This window comes from Bombus vosnesenskii, unplaced genomic scaffold (genome assembly GCF_011952255.1).
Source record: "Bombus vosnesenskii isolate JDL3184/JDL3185 unplaced genomic scaffold, Bvos_JDL3184-5_v1.1 scf7180000013276, whole genome shotgun sequence".
In the NCBI taxonomy this organism is placed as follows: domain Eukaryota; kingdom Metazoa; phylum Arthropoda; class Insecta; order Hymenoptera; family Apidae; genus Bombus; species Bombus vosnesenskii.
In genome coordinates this window covers 1,142,415-1,165,075 of record NW_022882934.1, presented here as the reverse complement: position 1 = coordinate 1,165,075, position 22,661 = coordinate 1,142,415, and the positions used below count along the sequence as shown (strand labels likewise).

At 31.9% G+C, this 22,661-nt stretch overlaps 1 protein-coding gene across 2 annotated transcripts in view; it reads right to left on the bottom strand.

Moving 5' to 3' along the window:
- Nucleotides 1-3,120: 3,120 nt before the first annotated feature.
- LOC117231938 (cadherin-23) overlaps nt 3,121-22,661 on the bottom strand; it is a 32,441-nt gene continuing 12,900 nt past the window's right edge. The window contains exons 2-25 of one of the 2 annotated variants that reach the window (XM_033490949.1): nt 22,146-22,449; nt 20,052-20,203; nt 17,704-18,084; nt 16,167-16,296; nt 15,273-15,640; nt 14,387-14,525; nt 13,349-13,604; nt 12,734-13,008; nt 12,150-12,475; nt 11,327-11,638; nt 10,406-10,679; nt 9,666-9,966; nt 9,286-9,481; nt 9,020-9,177; nt 8,356-8,537; nt 8,003-8,226; nt 7,530-7,718; nt 6,775-7,068; nt 6,293-6,532; nt 5,818-6,003; nt 5,496-5,632; nt 4,739-5,130; nt 3,895-4,150; nt 3,121-3,654 (exon numbers count right to left, since the gene is read on the bottom strand). In XM_033490949.1, the coding sequence (XP_033346840.1) occupies nt 3,540-3,654; nt 3,895-4,150; nt 4,739-5,130; nt 5,496-5,632; nt 5,818-6,003; nt 6,293-6,532; nt 6,775-7,068; nt 7,530-7,718; nt 8,003-8,226; nt 8,356-8,537; nt 9,020-9,177; nt 9,286-9,481; nt 9,666-9,966; nt 10,406-10,679; nt 11,327-11,638; nt 12,150-12,475; nt 12,734-13,008; nt 13,349-13,604; nt 14,387-14,525; nt 15,273-15,640; nt 16,167-16,296; nt 17,704-18,084; nt 20,052-20,203; nt 22,146-22,449 (5,787 nt within the window). In that variant the 3' untranslated portion in view covers nt 3,121-3,539. Of the gene's footprint in view, nt 3,655-3,894; nt 4,160-4,738; nt 5,131-5,495; nt 5,633-5,817; nt 6,004-6,292; nt 6,533-6,774; nt 7,069-7,529; nt 7,719-8,002; nt 8,227-8,355; nt 8,538-9,019; nt 9,178-9,285; nt 9,482-9,665; nt 9,967-10,405; nt 10,680-11,326; nt 11,639-12,149; nt 12,476-12,733; nt 13,009-13,348; nt 13,605-14,386; nt 14,526-15,272; nt 15,641-16,166; nt 16,297-17,703; nt 18,085-20,051; nt 20,204-22,145; nt 22,450-22,661 lie in introns of both variants that reach the window. The other variant, XM_033490948.1, reaches the window with a different exon arrangement.

The window sequence follows — 22,661 nt, the reverse complement described above, 5'->3', positions numbered from 1 at the left end:
ACATACAGTATGTCTGATATAGTTTACATATATTATAGAATTACGTGAAAAATTATAAAATAATTACAAATTATAATTAACGCGATAACGTAAATTAATTGTATACTCCGATATAATTTTATCTCCGTCCGTTTGGAATTTATATTATGAGATTTTATTTAGATTTTTATGCTTTCTTCGTTTAATGTTATGTAATAGAAATTATATTACAAGGATGATATACATTTGTTATTTTAGGTACAGTTTATTTATTTATGTGCAGTATAGTTCATTTGTACCTAAAAAGTATGCGTAACCGTTTTTAAGAAACGAAGTAAATGTTGTTCATCTCTTAGTTCAATTTTATGAAGTATCATACTATCGCGATACAATAATATAAAGTTACTGATGAAAATGACAAGGTGAGTTCGTGCTCGCCATTCATATACAGATGCGTTAGTTATAAGAAATAGTAACTAGAAGATGATCCTATTTACAATCGATAGATTTAATCGACAGGCTTAAGATGTTTTTGTTTAAGGCTTAAGGCTTTTTGTTTTTATCCTTAGTTTTTGTAAGCGCGTGCAATAAAGGTTTTTTTGGCTCAGAACGGTGTGATAGATTTATGCATTCCATAAAATAATAACTATTCTGATCTTACCACTGAGTATAGAAATAACAACAGTTACAGTGTTCGATTTAGTTTTAGCATTGAAGATTCTGTTCTTTGGTATCGATCGATGTGATTATGGGTTGACTTTATTTTAAGAATGTTAATTTTACAAATTACTTTTATTCCAAATTTCATTATTCTTGTAATCAAACTTTCAAGACAAGTCAAATACACATTAAGAAGTATATATCATACAATTCGTCTTCCTATGTTTTATATAGTTATTAAACAAAATCACGAATTTTATTTTCTTACTTGTTCAGCATTTCATTACATTTAGTGATACAAGCAATACACACACGATTCTATAACGAAGAACAGCTTCAACTTCTTGAGCCAAACGTTGAAAACCATTGTTTTAGATTTTATAGTTAAATATGTATCAATCAAAGACACGTCTGGTCAGAATTTTTCGGCGAACATTAATCGGATTCTTCTGTAGTTAATCGTACAATGGCGTGTACGGTTAAAGTAAATGTCAAGTAGCAGAGTCCTCGCATTAAACCACGACGATAGAATATCTTAAGGGTGAAAGGGACCAAGGAGTGTGACTGACCCATTGAGGTCAGCAGTAGGTGTAGCTAATTTGCATTTAAACAATGAATTCTTCTTTTACTGATATTTCATGTTGCGATACTATCGGTACAAGTTACCCCTTATAGTTGTAGTCTTGTCGTAAATAACGATCTCACAAAATAATTTTACTGAAAATTTCTTAGTCGACCTCAAACGAAATAGAATTTAACGTATTAATTTGAAAGGATCATCGTCTTGATCGCAGCTCAGACTTCACGCAAGTGCCATCGCACTTTAATATTATGCGACCCAGTTAAGGGTGTACTCGAGCGATATTGTTCCGAGGGTTTGGCTTTGTTTTTCATGCCCGGTTTCTCGTTCTAATTTATAGTGGTTCAACGTGAGATAGCGGTTTTTACGTATTACTAGGCAGACAGCCTAAATACGGCTGATATCGTTACATGGTAGTTCGAAGGAAATGTCGAATATATTTGTATGTATTCTGTGTATATGAAGTGCTTCTTCCTTTATATACTTGAACGTACGAATTCCGAGACACATAAATTTGCTTCTTGATATTTTGAAAGTTATTCTATCGTAGTTCATGCGTTTCAACTTATTTAATAACATTTACAACGTACGAAACGAAGATCTCACCTTTAACGCGTTTTCGAAGTGGAGTGATGTGTAAAGCATCGTAGTACACAATCTTGTATTTTAATAAATGCATACGTTGATACATATACAACGTGCGAGTGTGAGTATACTTGTGACTTGTCGAAAACGTTTGTGCATGAAAATCTCGGGTATACTCGTGACTGGCCGACAATGTGTTTAATTTGTTTTACACGAATGCAGCGATTGAGAGAATGCAACATAGCGTGTTGAATGCGATACAATAAATGAAAAGCGTAAGAATAAAGATTAAGGAATACAGAGATTGAGTACAGCTGGAAAATATATTTCGTAATAATTTGCAACAATAATATAATTTCATTGAAACAAAACAGCTTCCCTCTCTTGTAAATATCAGTACGTAGCAATGTATAATATACCTATGTGAATATCAGGGCATTTGAAAGTAGATAATTAGATACATTTGAGACGTGAAGTATTTAGAAGTAGTATAAATAATATTTATATTGAGCATTTATATAAGGCATGAATTCATTTTAGATCTTCTAATGAATAATGTAATCCTTCCAGGGCTTAAGTATATTCAATGTAAATAAAAAATTATTTGTCAATAACTAATTAGTCATACATATCCCTTAGTCGTTTTTTTATAATCCTTTGACATCTTCCTAGCAACTGTTTTATTCGTATTTGTACAATTTGTATCATAACTAATCCAATTGTTTTAAGTTTAACTTTCACAAAAGCTGCATTAGATATTCATAGAATAACCTAATATATAAAGAGCATGGACCATGGAGTGATTAATGATACTAACATTAGAACAGGCTGAAATAATGTTTCGTGAATGTTTCAGTAATACGATTATTAAAGTGATATATTTTGCACGATTAAAAGGAATAGTCAATTATATAAGAAGTATGTAATTTCTCCACCACTGTTGTTAGTATTGTAGCATACGTAACATAAAGTAACTTTATTTTAAAAAGGAAAGATTTGTATGCTTTCCTGAATAGCATAATAATAAGAAATTGTATAACAGTAGAATTTATGTATTACGAACTTACGTATAATGTACGTATTATGCATGTATGTATATTTCACTTTGATAATGTGGATGTAGCAGAGTCCAATTATATCGATCTAAAAGTTAATTTAAAGTTTTACTAGCTGAAAATCTATGAATACATAAATTTCATTATTGGCATTTTCAACAATAGATATTTTACAGGAATATAGAGAAACGTAATAAATGTTAAATAATCCAAATTATTAATAACAGTTGACGTCAGTCGATGAAGTAGGGAATATTAATATATTATTGAATCAATTATTTATTTATCAAACAGAAATATAAAGTGTACAATGGTACAAGTGTATGTAACATACTGACGTGCAGAGATCATGGTTAAATTTGTTTTTCTTATTAACCAGAGTTTCTCACGAACTTGGAAGTGAGATTCTTCCAAACTATAATTGCTTATATCTATAATAGTAATTTACTATTAATATGGATACAAGACAAAATACGAATAATGAAAATATGAATTTGATAATACAAAATATTTGTCACTGTCAATTTGTAAAAATACTATGAAATAAATATTAAATATATACTAACGCAGATACGAAGTGTGACTATTTACAAGAATTATTCTATTGCACTTCTTACGAAGTTATAAATACTACCGCGCAAATAAGAATTTTTCTCCATCGTATTATCGTCGTTGTTCAATTACAGTTCCGTCGTTTCTATCTTTTTACCAAGTGGATTAACGATATTGTTTTGCGTTCGATATATTGGAGAACTTCGATGAAAGTCATTTGGTATATTTGCCACACTTCCCGCGCTGCAAATAAAATTTATTATTTCTAATTTTAATACTTACTATATATATATTCTAATGCTTACTATATGTACTTTATTAATTATTTATTTTATTTATTTCGTGTAAATACTACTGTCTTTATTATGTCTATTGATAATCATTTAATCCTACTATTATCCTAATTAATTAATTAAACGTATTAGTAGATTATATATATAGATATACTTAATATCATGCCAATTAGAAGTAAGTAGCATTTACCTTGAAATGGAAGACGCTCTTGGCTCGATATAGTACGGTTTATCATCGGTTCTTTGGTTTGTATTAGCTTCGTTCATTATTTCTTCGTTGTTCAATGCATTTTCATCGAGAGAATCCCTCTCAGACGTGTGACTAAGTGATTCGTCACTTTTAAACCACTCATTCTCGTAAGCGTGCATCCATATAGGATTAGAACCTTCTACACTATGCTTGTTTGTATTCGGTACACGACCAGGTCCTCTTATAAATTCTGCATCTGATGTTCCTTAAACAAATGTGAACAAATTAAGTTTTGAAAATTATGTTGGCAATAATTTAGGCACATAAGGTTTTGTATAAACGTCAGAAATTGTAAATCGAATAATAATTTAAAATCAGCATGTAATATGTATTTCAGACATTATTTCATGTATAAAACTATAATTTTTTTTATATGCATAATTATATATATATGCTGACTGGATTGCTCAATGGATATTCAAATGTATCTGTTATCGAATAACAAAAGGATATAATATATAGTTCAGTTACAATCTATCAGTAAATACATATGCAAATATTAAATATAACTATATAGTCATACGTATACATAAAAGAGGACTACATAAAAGACAGATATATACTGTAAAATTTGTTCTAGAAACTTCCTAGTCTTAGGAGAATTATTTGTTGAATTGATTATGTAACTGTATAATTAGTCACAGGTTCTATTATTTCTTACGCTTATATGATAACATTATACGATCAATCCAATTAATTTTTTGGAATTTTCCATTAATATCTTAAACTGATAATGTCTTATTAATGAAAAACAAGGTATTATGCACAGAATTGTGATATTTACCAAACGGTGATGCATTTGCGGCTTTCAATTGCCTGCGGAACGAGGCTCTTTGCGAAATGCACAAGGCTATGCACAGAATTAGCAGAGCTCCTAGGAACAAGGTCAAAGTCAAAAGCCAAAACGTGGTTCCTGCTTGCTCGTACTGAACAATCGGTTGATATTGAGCCGGTTGCGTGTCGAGAACATTGAATTCCTTAAACAGACCATCGAGTTTCTCTATATTTCTGTCGACTAATTCCAGGACTTCCGACACTTCAAGAATGGAATTGTCTCGACGATTTACAAGGTGCATGTACAAATCGGTCTTTGTTCGATCGACAGAACCGTCGTGATTCTCGTGGATTTTGTAGTCATCAATATTAACTATCGCTCCAGTCACGTTGCCCAGTGTCCTAAAAATTTACGTTACGGAATTGTAAAATTTTGTTCTACATGGAAATTATATTCTGCGTTGTTCATAATTGAAAATATATAACTACAAAAAGTAATCTATTAGAATTAATATAATAGATACTTTTGTAACTTCTGCAAAGTGTATGTTTGCAGCAACTTTATCGGATTTACCTTAAACTTTACCAACGTAATTACGATAATTGTGTTTCATACTAATGACATTTCAAAATGTTTTATACTTTCACGTTTTATTATTTCATAAATCGTTGTAAATGCCGATAAAGTTGTAAAATTATTAATACGTAAGTAGTGATATAAATTCAAAGTTCTAGTGTTTATAATTTTAAAAACTTTTCACACTGACTCTCTAAACGTCTCTATTCTGTTGCGGACTTCCGGTGGATGTTGCCGCAGCACGAAACGGACTCTCTGATCTTCTCTTAGTAAATAAATAAATATTCTTGCAGTATCTTCTAAACCATGGGTATCATTGGCTAACACCTGTTTAAATACATTAATAAAATTTGACTAATAGTAATATTATTTGATACGCCTTGTATAAGATGTAGTATTAGTAATAACAATCATGACCTCGTAACTACGATTATACTTTATTAGCATACTGTGCACGAAACTACACTGTGAGATTACGAGATATGATCTCTTTTAAAATCAATTTGATTTACCATAAAATCAAAATATCCTTTCATCCCTCTCTGAGGGTCGAAATTTAAACTCACTACCCCGGTGAGTTTATTAACCAGAAAAGGTTGCAGCTCAATATCGTCCAAACCTTCTGTCAAAGTCATGTGAATTTTACCAACTTGGTAATAATTAACTATAGCATTATCACCTGCATCCAAGTCAATCGCCTGAAACAAAAACCGTAATTTCTATTGTTTAAAATAGGTAACAATATATTATCTGTCAGATGACATTCGAAACAATTTTTTAATGTTTACTTCAACAATGACGATAGTTCACATGCATTCTTACTACATGATTTCATTCGGTATACTGTTATGTTATTTGTTATTAATTGCGTTAATACACTGGAAATCGAGATACCTTGCATATTATGTATTATTCTTAAAATTTCTAAAAATTATTTGCACCATTTATATCATTATTGTAATATACTATCTGATGAATAGATTTTACCTTGACTTGCATAAATTGCGTGCCAAAATCAGCTTCTGTAGTAACTCCACCCGTGAATATCTTACTAACAAACTTGGGTGGATTATCGTTTATGTCCATTACATTTATAACAATCTTCAACGTAGTATCGTCCGCTTCATCGGAAAGCGTTCCGTTCGCTGGAACAGTATTACAATCTTCTGTCGCTTTCACAACTAACAAATGTTCCTCTTGCTGTTCTCTGTCTAACGTTTTTGCAGTCTGAAACGATTAATTGTACGATTAAAATTGTACGATTGAAACGATTAAATAATGTAGTTAATGTGTGAGCTGAACTGAAAGCAATTGAACTCATGAAAAAAGCTCTATAAAAGAAGAATAGATAACTTTATAAAAGGATGACAAGAATTTATAGAATATGAAAGAAAATACGTCACTGACAAATTAACGATAAGCAGTTGTTACAGTTATATATCACACTTTGTTATTTGTTCGTGACTTACAGTCAATTCGTGTCTAAAGATATCGAGAATAAAGAGTCCATCATCATTGCCGCTGATTATAAAATAACACACTTGAGTAGGAGGATCGTCAAGATCATCAACTTCGTCCCTATCGACAGTTTCTGGTAATTGTACAGTTTCAGAGCCAGGAGGTTGCTCTTCTGTGAAGTCAATCTTGAATATGTCTACCAAAAATTGAGGCTCGTAATCGTTGATGTTTCGCACGTAAATAATTAAATCTAGATCCGTGCTGAGAGGAGTTGGAGTTCCTAGATCGTATGCTTCTACTCTGATCTATGAGTGAGAATTAACAACTATTATTATCTTATACTCGATGCCATTTGTGTCAAATATTCTACGTACTTCAATTAGTTTTCGAGCGATTTGATTATATGGTAAAATCATCGTACACAGACATCGATGTCAATTAATTTTTAAATTAAATGGTTCGGAAGAACAGTTATTAGAGTTATTAGAGCAATGCAAATATTTGTCATTTAGAAATAAAATCATTTAAGTTTATGTTTTATTTGCATTCTATAATTCTCTATCCAGATTAAAATAAAAATAAAAATTGAAATCGATATCTCCAGGATGATTTTGGGAAAAAGACAGTTTATAACACATCCTGATTATACGGTGCAAATTTATCAAAGTGTAAAAGTAGAGAATATACGTATATTTGTACATATACCATGCCTTATCTCGTGTATTATTCTGTACCTTTTTTTTATAAAGAATGTAATTTGAATTACCTCGTACAATTTCTGCGTTTCTCTGTCTAACGGGAGTTTTAGTGAGATAATGCCGGTGGTATCGTCGATGTGAAATGTTCTCCAATGACCAGCCAAGTCTTGCTTCAAACGATAATGAACGTCGCCATTTGGACCAGTATCGGCATCTTTGGCTTCAATTTGTATGATCGATGTCCCGACTGTCACATTCTATAAATAATATTCGTCAGAACAGCACGAACAACGTGTAGTACAGCATGTATTGCAAATTCCTTATATGCATAATGCGATATTGCATTAAAAAAATCGTTTTACTTTTCAAAGTAAGTTGGTAAAAATGCCTTAAATAAAGTAATACTTATGTCAAAAGATTGGCAGTCCAAGTGACAAATTAATTCATCTTTCCTAGTTGATAGTCGTATAAAGGAAACATTCGAACACGACAATATAAGAAAGAAGCATAAAAATTTACATTAACACAAGTGCAAATTTACCTCTGCTACTCGAATAGTTGTATTATGCTGTGGACTAATAAAGACTGGCGGATTGTCGTTGTAATCCGTCACACAAATATTTAAAACAGAAATGTCTTTATTGGAAGGACTACCAAGATCTCGGGCTTCCAGATGTAACGAATAATTCCCGAATTTTCCTCGAAGTGAATGTGCCGCTTTTATATTTGCCGTCCAATAATCTGCTTGTTCTAGGATGAATAAACCTAATCGAAAGAGTCAACATTTACGTTATTAGTTGGTCTTCTTACATACATGATATCTATAAGATGTTTCATTAGATATTTTTCATAGTCATCTCGTAGAACAACAAAACGTAAATTCTTTATACAAACCTAATTCATTTCCAGAAAGAATTCTAATTTTCATACGACCATTTGGAGTTGTTGGATCATCTGCATCCTTCACCTTAATGGTAAAAACTAAATCTTTCACGTCATGGAATTCTGATATGGTAACACATGTTGCAGGTATGTCCATTTTTGGTGGATTGTCGTTGACATCTGTTACAGTGACCCTTAAAACGAATTTTTTGCAAATTATTTGAAACTATTAGAATATTCTGCTCATGAATAATGCGTAAACCGTTATAATAAAGTTTTTAAGTTAATGCTACTGTCTCTATATTAGTATTTCATACTAATATAGGTAGCACAGATATTAATTCAAGAGATAATTAATTTTCACAGACAGCAGAATTTACACAAATAATTAATTTGCACAGATGAATCGCAAATATATATATATAAATCTTATCATCTTATATGGAATAGCTAATAAATTATATAATGAATCTCTTAAATAAAAGGAACAGTTGACATATGTCAAGTGTGCATTCTAAAATGCATTACATAAATACAATACAATAAAACTGTATTAAACACAATACGTCAATTTGCTGTTAATGTTTTAAAATTATCAAATTGTTAATATGACTTAATTCTTAGAACGGTTAATTTTTATGAAACGAATGTCAATTGCAACATGAAAGTAACTTACTTGATCTGCTTAAACGCATTTCTCGATTCCCCAGCTGTATAACCGAACTGATAGTTATCCCAAGCTTCTATAACTAGAACGTAATTTTGTTTATCCTCCCAGTCAATCGAATCTGCTACTGTCAAGACGCCAGACTCAGGATGAATGGCAAATGTACCCTGTATTATAAAACATTTTTAATAAATTTTTTCTGTTGTCGTAAATCTTCATAATGAATAATCCATATGACAAACTTATGTTAACGACATAACGAAAAGTATGCTTGCCTGGGACGACATTCTATCTAATAAATATGTAATTTTTCCATAATCTCCGCTATCAGGATCTCTAGCTTGAATGGTAGCTACTTCTGTACCGATCTTAGCGTTTTCCATCACAGTCAAATTACTGATATCAGTTACAAAGTACGGGTTATTGTCATTTTCGTCCAGTACTTGAACGTATACCTCAGATAAACTCGATCTACGAATAAAATTCAAATTTAGTAACAGGATCGTTACTGTGTAAATTTTAAGAAAGGTATAAAAATATAGTGACATCAATCATAAATTCTTGATCTTGCGTTTAGATTTTTTACTATGGTAAAGCAAACATGGTAAAGGTAATTTTTCCTGAGGCAATTTAAAATTAATGAAAGGCACTTTACCTAGGTGGAATTCCTGAGTCAGTGGCACGTACAGTTAGATTAAGCCAGGAATATTGTTCTCTATCGATTTTATTCGCCACGACCATTTCACCTGTTTCAGAATCAAGATGAACTAAATCTGCCAGTTCTTTAGGACTTTCTAACGAATACGTAATACTACGATTCTTATCTGCATCATCGGCAACAATGCTCGCAATATTTACGCCGTTTTTACTGTTCTCTGTTACAGATCGTCTATAAAATGGTCTGCGAAATCTTGGGTTATTGTCGTTTTCATCTTCGATTATTATGTTCAACGTAGCTGAAATTACAAGCTTAAAATTAATCTCAAACAATATACTGTACCGTATTTTGAAAGGAGAAGTAAACATCAAAAAAAAAGTAAAAATAATAATAATAGGAATAAACCAATTTTTTAAATATTGTACCTGCAGAAACTATTACATATATACATATATAATATTAAAGTATGAATAGGATTTTAGAAGTAATAAATCTAATATTAACTTTACTAATATTAAGAACCGTTTAAGTTTACTAATTCCTATTACAATGTTAGAAAAATATATGATATTATTCGTTATGATATTTAGGTGGTGAAATTTTCAACTTAGGTTTTGTTTCTTTATAAAAATTCGAATTTGTATAAACATTCACAGTCTAATTAATAACTTGTTCGTGAAAGAATTCCAAATATACTCTAAACGTTGTTTTTTCTACTTTTAGTGAAGTATACTAACCGGATGCAGTCTGTATTCCTCTGATTGCAGCCAAATCTTCAACAACTAACCCCAATCTTATCGTTTCCACTCTTTCTCTATCTAACAATTTAACCACACGAAGCAATCCATCGAGTGCATTTAATTCCAAAGCGGACAAATAATCATATTCTTGGATCTTAATTAGCGTTCCTTCCTCGTTTCTTGCCTCCGAAGAATTTGGATCGATACGATAACGTAATATCGGCGCTATGTCTGGATCATTAGCCACAACACGATGCACGTACGCTCCAACCTAATAAAATAGCGCAAATTATCAAACATAACCATTTAATTTTCTTCTATAAAGAATATGTTTCATAGGTGAGAGATCGTGGCAGACAATTATTTCATTAGAGACAAAGACTCGAATTATAAACTGAGTAACTCAACAAACAATTAGTCAAACGAATTTAACGACTTAAACGTTTATTACCGTCCATTTTTATATAAATATGTATAAAACATAGAAAAATGTTTTAAATACGCTACTGTATGTATACAGGGTGTCCTAGATTTTTCCAACCAAACTTTGTAAGAATATTGTATGAGTATAAACCACAAAAATATTACATAAACATAGGTTGTTTAGTCTTGTTAAAAAATTATATAGAATATAGACAAAACAATAATTCAGTATCCAACAGTACAGATTCACGAATTAGACTTCCTTATTACATTTTGAAACCAATGTACGATAAGGTTAACGATGTAACTCATACACTTATATATCTATATATGTATACACATATGCATACTAGGTTTTTACGTGTATTAAAAAGATATGAATACGTATTCCGAACTGATACGGACAATTGGTTAATTAAGACTAAACACGATCAAAATGAATTGCATGGATTGGAGATATGTAATATTCCTCTACATTGGAATTTAAATACGTACTTGTGTATTTTCACGAATGGTCACCGTACCCGGGTCGATAAAGACGGGTGGTTTATTGTTAACGTCTACGATAGTGATATTGACCAGAACTTCGGCCGTTCTTTGGATTTCCGTTCCACTATCGATCGCTATGACGTTCAAGCTGTATCTTGTAGTCTTCGGTGAAGTCAAATCTGGATCTAAATTGGAACCCGGTGCAACTCTAATTACACCTTTTTCCGGACTAATCACAAATTTATCACCTGCGCCGCTTTGAATTCGATAAACTAATTTATTGTTAGGTGAAGATAAATCCTTATCCCAAGCTTTGACCTGCGATAAATATATTTTCCCATTATGCTCTGTCCTAATGATTTCTATCATTAACGGACTGTGAATTTTCATGCACTTATAGAAAATTTAAAAATGCAAAATTCCACAGAATAATGTGAAACAATCTATAAGATACCCTAAGTATAATACTTTGTCTATGATATTTGGTAGGTGAAACGATTTTCTATCGAATTTTTCAGAAAAATTCGCAGTCTAATTGTTATGAATAAAATTTTACACAAATAATTAATTGATACGTAAATGCTCTAATAAATACAATGGTGTGTAAATACCTTTAGCTATTGTACATACTACTAAAGTTTATTCAACTTTAAAATAAATTTCATCGCTATAAATTAAGGAACAAAAGATTTTATTATAGAACGTAACACATTGTTGTTACTAAATACAAATCGAATAGCTTAAACAGTATCGATATCCAATAATAGTTAATTAACAAATATTTAATTAAGCTGAGATTAAAATTTGGAAATTAACCAATGGTATCTACCTGTACTACACTGGTACCTCCAGGCAGGTCTTCAGGGATGCTTTTCTTGTACAACGTTCTCTCAAATGCAGGTGGATTGTCATTGATGTCTTTCAGATAAATAATTAATGGCGCATCTGAGCTCAAACTTGGAGTACCCATATCCCTAGCTCGTACCGTCAATCTCAATGGACGTACTGATGTTTCCTTGTGTCCTTGACTAATAGGCAAGGCTTCATAATCCAAGGGCATCGTGGGGATAATTATGCCGCGCTTTGAATCGATACTAAAATTCCGTGAAAATTCTCCCGATACTAAGGCATACGTCACTTCGCTGTTCTTCGTACCTGTTACGAATTTGACGAAAAAACGCTTAGACTTTTTAACAGCAACGTTAATATCGATTTATGTATCGTAGATTGAACATTTTACTTAAAATGCATGTACGTTGTTTTGTATTATTTTACGTGTTCGAATGAGTAATAAATTCTTTCGTGTATCTTTTAAATCCTCTTAATGTGCACGATGATGCACGTGTCATGAAAAAATGAACAGACTTATTCCTTAACCTAATATACCAATATCGATGAAAGTAAGTTTCAAACCATTCAAATCGATGTCAAACGCTTCGACGATTAAGGGCGATTGGAAATGATCTTCGTTCTCCAGAAGCACTGCTTCGTATTTGTTTTGTAGAAATATAGGAGCATTGTCGTTAACATCCTTCACATTGACGACCAATTGGACAGTATTGCGATTACCTTTGCCAAGGTCATCTCTTGCCTCAACGGTTAAATAATGTCGAGATACTAGTTCTCGATCGAAGCTTGGCCCCGGTTCTTTAACCGTGATTAGTCCTGTTAGAGGATCCATCGATAACCTGCAATTAATAAGAGGAAATTATGGTATTGCATGACAAGTGTGGTAAAATTTGATATTCCACGTCAAGATCCAAGCAAATTGCTCGAAAATACCCATCATTGCGGTAAAAGCGTTGGTAAAATTTCATATACTTTTCCTTTCGATTCCGTAAATTAATAATACACTCTTCTTTAACTTTTACTAAACTAATCATTTTAGAAGTGAGTGTTTTATTATATTAATAACTCTAAAGACAGCCCTGAATGTAATTATAAACTTAAGACTGTCTGCCAATTCTGGATGTTTGGTAATCTCAATTTGAAACATCAATTTGAATAATTTCGTGTTGTAAAACTTACACATGCGCAATACTGCCTCCTAAATTGGTGTATCTAATTCCTCGTGTTCCAAAATTCCCGCTATCTTCGTCCAAGGCTTGAACCCATGCCACCGTAGTGCCGACGGCGCAATTTTCCGGAATCGATACCTCATACATGTCCTCCGTGAACTCTGGATAATTATCGTTCTGGTCTTTTATGAAAACGACTACCGGCACTTTACTCTGCTTTGGTGCCACTGTTACCACCTCCTTTGCGATTAACGTGAAATTTACCTCTGAAATTACGAAATTATTTTCCATGAACAAAAGCAAAATAGAGTTACTTTAAATAAACTTAGAATAGGAAATATAATTGTTGATATTACACGAGACGATGACACGGAGGATTTAAAATTTTAAAAGCTTGTTCTCATAGAGAAGGGAAAGATGCAATTAATTAACATAAGACCGATGATCGATATATCCAACGTAAAGTAAACTTTTCTATTGACGAGCATTTGATATTGCAAGTGAGTCATCCCATCGCACGTAGTCAGAAGAATCGATTTGCATTTCTAACTTCATACCAAAGGAATACTTGGAAACATATCATTTACGTGGAATTTGTATAGATATAGAAAGAAAACACATTAACTATTCCTCGTAAATATGGAAAGAAACTTTTGTATTTTACATTAACGTGAGTGATTTTAAAGATTGTATGGATTAAAAATTGTAAATATTTATTAGCTCTTTCTTTATCACTTTGTATAAATTAATGCAGCAAACAGTAAAAGTCAATTACGAGTTGTTATTAGATTTAAATAAAGAAAAAGTTATATAAAACAATTGCGATATATTGGATGTAAAATAAATGTCAGAAATAATTGTTTTTGTTTAAACGTAAGACGTGTAGCATAAATTGCCGTTCAAAAATTGTTAAATATACCTATATACGTATATAATCTTGGTTTCATTTCTTAAAATTAAACCGTAGTACAGTGCTGTCACGCATTAATTCTACACAATTTTAATAAAGAAATCGATGAAAGAATGATTGAATAATTATTTGAAGTACCTGATCTACTTTCAAAATCTAGTTTGCTGGAGTTTTTGACGCGTATAAGAAATGGAGCTTCGTTAATTCCTCTCGACGGAGTCACGTCGAATATTCCGTCATCGCCGTCAATAAACATTTTAAACGTACCATTAGTTCCCTGAAAAAGTAAAATAAACCTTCATAGAATAAACGAGCCCGTCTGAATTTTACCCAGGACATTAAAGAAATGCGTATTTTACATAATTTAAAAAATTATGCTATGAGTTTGATGAACTGCTTCATCGCTCAAGTGAAGGTAAAAGTAAAAGTAAAGAATTTGTAGCTATTCCTGCTACCTAAGAGATGAATAACGTTAACAGTGTGAAGTTTCGTACGTAACAGTGTTATATGCATATTATATAATTCAAGAATTTGGATGGCAAGTTTTTTAAAGTTCTTCGTGGATCGAAGTTAATTGTGAAACATCATATAAATTGCGAATTAGTAGATACAGTAAAACTGTTAAAAGAGAAAAAAATCTAGCAAAACGGAATATAAATTTCGTAAAATTTTGAAGTTAAAAATTCGATAATTACAAATAAGGAAGAAAACATAGAGAAGGAAAATATTGCAATTGATCTTGCGAATATTTGACTTAAAATTGGAAAGATCGATAGAAGAATGTCTCTCCTTTCATCGATATCAGATGCCAGTACTAAACCATACAGTAGAATAAAATCTTATTTTGGAATGGAAAGCAATAATTGTAAAATACGTAGAAACGCAAACACAACGTTATCATAGAATATCGTCACCTTAACTTCAAACAGTATGTTTGAAATTTCATGTGCTCAGAACTGATTCGTCATTTTCTCTCATATATTTTACAGTAATCTTGTGAAGTCATCTAAACTCTTTTTCTCACCAAGTCATGATCGTAAACTTCCGGAATTGCATCCCCGATGAAATTAACCGGCGTATTATGCGGTGCATTTTCGTTTATCTCGGCACGATATCTCGCGCTTCTGAACTTTGGAGTCTCATCGTTCACGTCCGTTAGAATAATAGTGACTTCGGTCGAAACAGACGGTGCAGGCACAATATTCGATACTTCTCTCACGGTAATTTCCAAGATAAAAGTGCCCTCGGCATTTTCCTCTGCCTCACGATCGAGTTGCGCCCTGGTGAACACCAAACCGGAAGTCGTGTCTATGTCGAATAGATACCTCGGACCTTGCGTGATGCTATATGTTACTTTATTATTTATTCCTTTGTCACCGTCCACTGCGCGAACTACAAAATATTTCATGTAATTAATAAGATGTGTTCTGTAATTTGATGTTATATTAGATTGTCCTGGAAGTCCCTTTAATTTTATAGGGAAATAATAGATGCACAACATTTTTTGTTTTACATTAATTTATTGAATTATGTATGATCCATTTTATTCTATATGGATCATATAAAAATGTTGTGCATTTACTATTTAACTATAAAACGAAAGGGACTTGCAGGACAACTTAACATATTGATTTTGTTATATAATTGGCGTAATATAGTTGACTAGATGTTAGCTTTGAATGTACGAAATTATAGATGAGATAGAAACAATTTATCGATCAGAATATTTGGTTCTGCCATAAAGCATAGTTTTATATTATTAATATGATTTCGTACCAAATATTTCTTTAAAATATAAGCTGTTCAACCTCGTTTTTAAATTAACGATAATTATATGACAAATATCTGAAAAATTTTCCCTTTGATTTTATCTTTGCTGATTTCTACATTGTTCGATATTGGTAACAGGTTTGCTGACCTTGAAGAACGGATGTGCCTATTCTTGCATTTTCACTGATCCTGGCAACAGGTGTTATGGTTATGAATTCTGGAGGTTGATCCTCGACGTCCTGAACCTTGACGAGTATCGCGGTTGTTCCCGTGTTTACCTGAAATAATTGCCAGTGAATATACAGTGAAAGCTATTTGTATGTCGTTGCTACAACTATAAAGTTAGAATATATGTAACATAGTATATAACAAAAACTGTCATTTATATATCATAATACTTGTTTAGAGCATTAAGTTAAATCATTCTAAGTATATAGGCATTTTCGTAATCTTTCAGATATTTAAAAAAATAAAAGTATTTTTAGAGCTAATGTTAGCACTGCTATAAGGGCTTTATCTTGAATGAAATCCTCATACCCTCATATTTACGATAACAGGCAATGTCAATGACAGATAAGTCTCCTTAAACGTATTATGATATAGACAGAATGAACTAAACCTTCTAAAAGTAATTGAATTCGTACAAATTTATGTAATTGTTGTAATTAATCACAATATAATACTAGACAGTACCAAATCTTTTTAATTTCTTTTTGAAATTTCTGTAAGATGTTCTTCAGATATTACTTGTATAGTGTTGGTGGATTAACTTTTATTCGTGTACATTTATTACTGTAAGTGTATGATACACGGTTACATTATGTACTTGATCATATTTAATAATAAAGAAAACATTTCTCTTTCCATTTTTACGATAAATCAACTGTACAAGTACTTCTCTCTCCCTTCCTGTATATCTTAATTCGTAAATGAATTCTGATCAGAAGCAAAAAAAAAAAAAAAAAAAGAAAACATATTTTAACTGAATAAATGGATATTTCATGTATTACAATCTAATATTGCAGATAAAGTTAGTATTCGCAGGTTTCCTAATACCTTTTTCTCACCATGTATAGCACACTTCGGACACTTTTGGATATATTTTTAAACGTTAAATATTTTTCGCGCTTTAAGAGTGCCAAGAAGAACCGTTTACCTTATTTACATACAATTGGTTAATTAAAATTCAACCTCAAAGTCCTTCCCAGAAAGGTGGCGGAAATGTTTTCTGTTTTTCTGGATCATCATTATGGTACCTTAACAGTTTCCGCAGCAAGCCACAATTTATGACCGTAATTCGGTTTGTTACGTGTTATAAACTGATTTCCATAATTGTACTTTTTTTTACTCGACGCAATCACGAGAGAACTTCGACTAAATTCGTGATCGCCGCAAATTATCGGCGACTTTAGCGTAATTTTTATTAGTAGGACGAGAAAGATATGCGCTGTTGAATATGCATTACAATTAAATTTCTGAATTTGACACGATTGTAAAGATATACGGCACGATATTTAAAAAACACGTTCCATCTGTTACATATAAATCGTATTTATATTAACTGTATCCATAAATCGAACGGTATGAGCAAGCCAAAGCGAACAAAGATATTTCAATTTCAAATATTATCACAGATTGTAAGAACTTGCAATTTCATCATATTTAGATCAACGCCAAACACAAACCTTTTCGTTTATTGCTCGATCGATTGCCAGAATTCTCAACTGGTATAGATATTTTTTTTCGTAATCCAGACGGCCGACAAGGCGGATGACACCCTTTCCATTGACAGTGGAAACGCTGAACACGTCATTATCACCGTCAAGTTCTTGGAGGTAGTAAACCACCTGACCATGTGCTCCTAAATCCGCATCGGTGGCTTCGACAGTTGTTAAAATACCCGGACCGGAGTCTTCACGAAGCGTCAAGGAAGTAGGATGTGGACGGAAGATTGGCACGTTGTCATTAACATCTTCCACCAGAAGCAGTAAACTTTGCGTGATGAAATTTCCTTCACCGAGTCTTCCATCTGTCAGTGTCAAGACTAACGCGTACTCGTCCCTTACCTGGCAAAAAGACAAGCGCAACGAAGTTTTTAGACATATTGCTATTTTGTAGTTACAAATTTGTTGCTTCTGGTAAACGAAAGTTTTTAATATTTAGAAAAAAGAAGTTCGATATTATTGTAGTTTAAACTTGATGTATTTATTTATTTGGTCAAATATTTTGTATCGCTTTAGTGGGCAATGGTTAAATGATATTAGTGATTAACACTATTCAATTTTCAAAGTTAATCCGATGATTAAACTTTGATACGATCTTTGGGTGATTTTCGATCAAATTGCATTTTTCTAACGTCAGAGAATTTCTTTTTGACACAAGTGCTCTTTGTAGCTTTTTCTGTGCAGAATTCAGATGAAAATTTGAGGATCGCTCAAACAATAAAGTTTGATTTATTGCTGTACATCCGAGTTCTTTTTTAATAAGAAATGAAATTTATTTTTTGACTGACTCTTACACATAATGCGATGGTTGTTACCATTTGACGAAAAAATCCTAGAACAGGTAACTTGTATCTTTGCTTTGCTTTCATCTAATTAAAAAAATTAAAACCAAATGCTTAAAAAAATAAGCTATGCATCATTGAAAACGATTTAAGTTTGCCTAATAGAATTTCCCCCTGTTCTATCGTTCTAAATCCCATAGCTCAGTCCACTTGAAAGGAACATCCTGTATATAGCTTACAAAAAAAAGGTTGCAAATGCCCATTATGTTAATAACGTATGTGACGGCAAACTCGTCTTTTTGCGTTACTTTCAAGTATAGAAAAATGTAGCGTATCACATAAAGGCGGCTAATAGAATTCCTACGTCAGTATCGTCTTAATGTCAAAAAAGTAAGTTGGGAGTGCCGGATGATCATGAAAGCTTGATAACATGCAAACTACCCTGTCACTTAGAAAGTGGCAGACTTTTTTTATTATTATTATTATAAACCAATCGCGCGAAAATCACCATCGGGATACGTGCATCGTCAAACCAATAATCACGGGACATACGGTATTCCTCGACAAGAAATTAAACCGCACGGAAATAGTAACATTTAAGAGAGACGATGATGACAAAATAACAACTTCCACGAATAGATCATCGAGCGTAGATCACTAGTTGCACGCTTCTTTAGCTCGTTCGCTCGTCCCTGAGTTTCTCTTTAATGTCTTCGATATTGCTGTTACCATGATCGGTCCTACGATGCGTGAAAGATACTCGAACAAGGAGGATCGTTCGTGCAAGATGCACAACGTCGAACGAGCGAACGTAGAAATTATTTTCTGTATCGCAAAATGGGTGAAGGTAAGAACGAAGAACTCTTTTTAGTTGCCTTTTTACGTTTTGGAGAAATGTACGGTAACGTGCCTCTTCGTTCAAGCGAAGATGCATTGCCTGACAACTTGCATGTTAAAAAACAATGCCAAATACACCAATTAACGTCATAAAAATTAGTACTCGCTGTTTGACGAACTTTATTTATCAGAATTTCTTTGAACATATTCCTTTTATTTTTATCTTCATATAGAATTCTGCAATTCAAGAATACAATTTCTAAATCTTAAAATTTACATGTTACTTAAACATCAGGGTGAATCTTAATACATTGCTGCAATTTTCTACTGAATTTACATTACAAAATTGTATATTGTCTGCTTTTGAGAAGGATCAATAACATAATGGAATTGGAGTTTGCTTTAAGCAATTTCCATTCTTACGTACAACTTGTAACAAATGATACAAATTTTGCTGATCATTGATATTACGACATTTGATTACGATATCGTCGATCAGTTGCTGACTTTGTAAAGTAATTATATGTTTATTGCTAATGACTAAAGTAGTACATAATAATACTACTGAAAGGAATAATCAAGTTCAAAGGTGTTACGAAACATTCAAAGTGGTGCTCAAAGGAATAGTTTCGCTGCTGACAAGCGAATAGAATCATTAGAAGGAAATAGACCGGCTCGAGAACGAATTACCTCTCTGTCCAGTAATTTGTTCAAGTAAATATTGGCTTCGGTTGGACTAAAATTCTCGACCCGAATCACACCACTGCCAGGTTGATCTCTAACGCCGAAAGTCAGGCTGTCACCGTCAGGATCGACGCCGCGAAGCCTGTAAATTAAACTGCCTGCAACAGAAACCAGTTGGCACGAATCGCAACACGATACGGCAACGAACAAAGGGCGTAATTAATTTAAATGTACAGAAATGCTGATTGGACTGTAAACATAGTGTACAGGCGTGTAATCTTTGTAAGATAGTTAATGTAAAAAGGAAGTGTAGATCCGTGATGTTTCAAACAGATAATTATTGCATTTAATAATTATAATCATTATAATTGTTATTGTTAAATATTATATATAATTATTAATAATAATTATATATCTTTTAATTTCCTGTATAGAATATAGAAATTGATCGGAATGTTGCAAAATATATGCAAGTGTTAATCAAACGAGATGCTAAATGAGAGAAACAAGTTAATCGCAGAGGAATTTTGTAAAAAATTTTGTTTTTGCGAAACCACATGAAAAGAGAAGAAGAATTTTCATTAACAGTATTATTCACTTTGTGCGATTTTTTATGATATATAATAGAATGGAGTAAAAATATTCAAAGCAGTTAAATAATCATACGTGATTAAAGTGATATACTATAATAATAAATAAGTCTTAAACAAATATCAATTTCTAGTCGTTCTTTTTTTTATTATTTTTGCTGTTTTAATTAATTAGGATGAAGCGAAATACATGTTTTAATATATTTATGTTTATGTTATTCGCGTCGTTCGTAGTTATAAATTGAATTTTCGTTCAATTGATATCATTAATAATTCAAACATGGACATCATTTGCTGTACAGTCCAACAATAATTCAAATTAACGAGATCAAAAATTATTATGACTGAAAGTAATTATATGTTTAATTAAAAAACGAATAACTGTTGTAACGCTTGCAAGCATCACATTTGTCTTATCTCATTCCTTCATAAATAATTCTTCGCTTATTGTATGCTATTAAATAATTTATAACGAATAATTCGTCAAGCTATAAGATACTGAAGAATATTCAGCTGCCAATGGTATTAGTGTCATCATTGCTCGGATTTTATACACTATGACAACTAACATTATTTTATATAATATACTGTGGCATACTGAAGCAAAAAGCTTATTAAATCACATTGATCTAGGTTAGATATTCAGAAAATAATACAATGAAACGCCTGTGAATACTCTAGTTTCGTATTGTTTCAGGTTAATAATAATCTTCCACATACTATACACGTTTATTTTAATCTTATATTTCTCACCTGAATAAAACTTATTCAAGTACAGACGAAACCTCTTTAAAGGAAAAAGAATTGCCTTAAGTACTAAATAAGTGCGTTATGAGAACTATGAACTAAATATTAGAAATTTTCATTAGCAAAAGAATGGCTCGGAACGATTGTTTCTGAACTATGAATTAAAACGAACTACATGCAAATTTTTAAAAATATTACATTTCATTAAACAATATATATGATTCAACCAGTATCAAGAAGAATTATTTCAAAAAGTTACTAAGAGATGTATAAAACTTTCTTATTATTTTCCAGATTCGATCGATACCTCGTTATATTCATAAATTGACTTTACTATATATATATATATACATAAATATTCTTGAAAGATGTTGAATAGTACAACACATGTTTCGCATAAAAGATTTTACAAAATACATTTTGAAGAATTATGAAGCCGTATAATTGGCACTAAATAAATTACACGCATTTCGCCTTTTATAATAACGAGAATGTCTTATTACACTAAATCTATAACGATTATAATTTTAAATTCAATTACTTAGTAAGTGCAAATCTTGAATCACAAGCTTTTTATATTCTAGTACGTAGAATAATTCGAAAATAGAGATTGTTGAAATGAGAATAAATGGAATAAATACAGATATTAGAAAAAAGTAGAAGATAAGTGTCCAATTGTACAGGAAATGTACGTAAGTAAGAAGAGTATGTGGTTGTGTAAAACGATGTATTATACAACGAATTTCTATATACATGTTCTTACCAACTGGCGTATCGGGACCTTCCTTTAACCTAATGACAATTTCCGTCTGGCCGTCGATCAGGAAACGCGGTGGATTGTTCCTGGCCGAACAACTCGCTAAAAGGCAGGCGAACACGAAAGCGAGCCATTCTGACTTAAACCTGCGTCTCTTGTAGGATCGCAACAACCACGAAAACGCGATGATTGGTTTCGTCGAGGTCATCTTGATGGCAAGCTTCGTGTAATTAACATGGTTATTTTCGCCCGATGAATGGAAATTAACTCGATTTTGAGGTGAATTTGAAGTGTGCGCCGATATTGGAACCTTAAATAAAAGAAGAAAAAAGATTTATTCATTGTGTGGAAGTTATGCATAAAGCCGTAGATAGTATTTTATATATGTTCGTAAATAATATTTTATCATATTTCACACGTTCCAGTTACGGATGTTCGACGTTGTTAATGTATAATTACTTTAAAATATAAAAACGTTATTCACTTTTAGTTTGAATCGTAAGTACATATATCAACGTATTC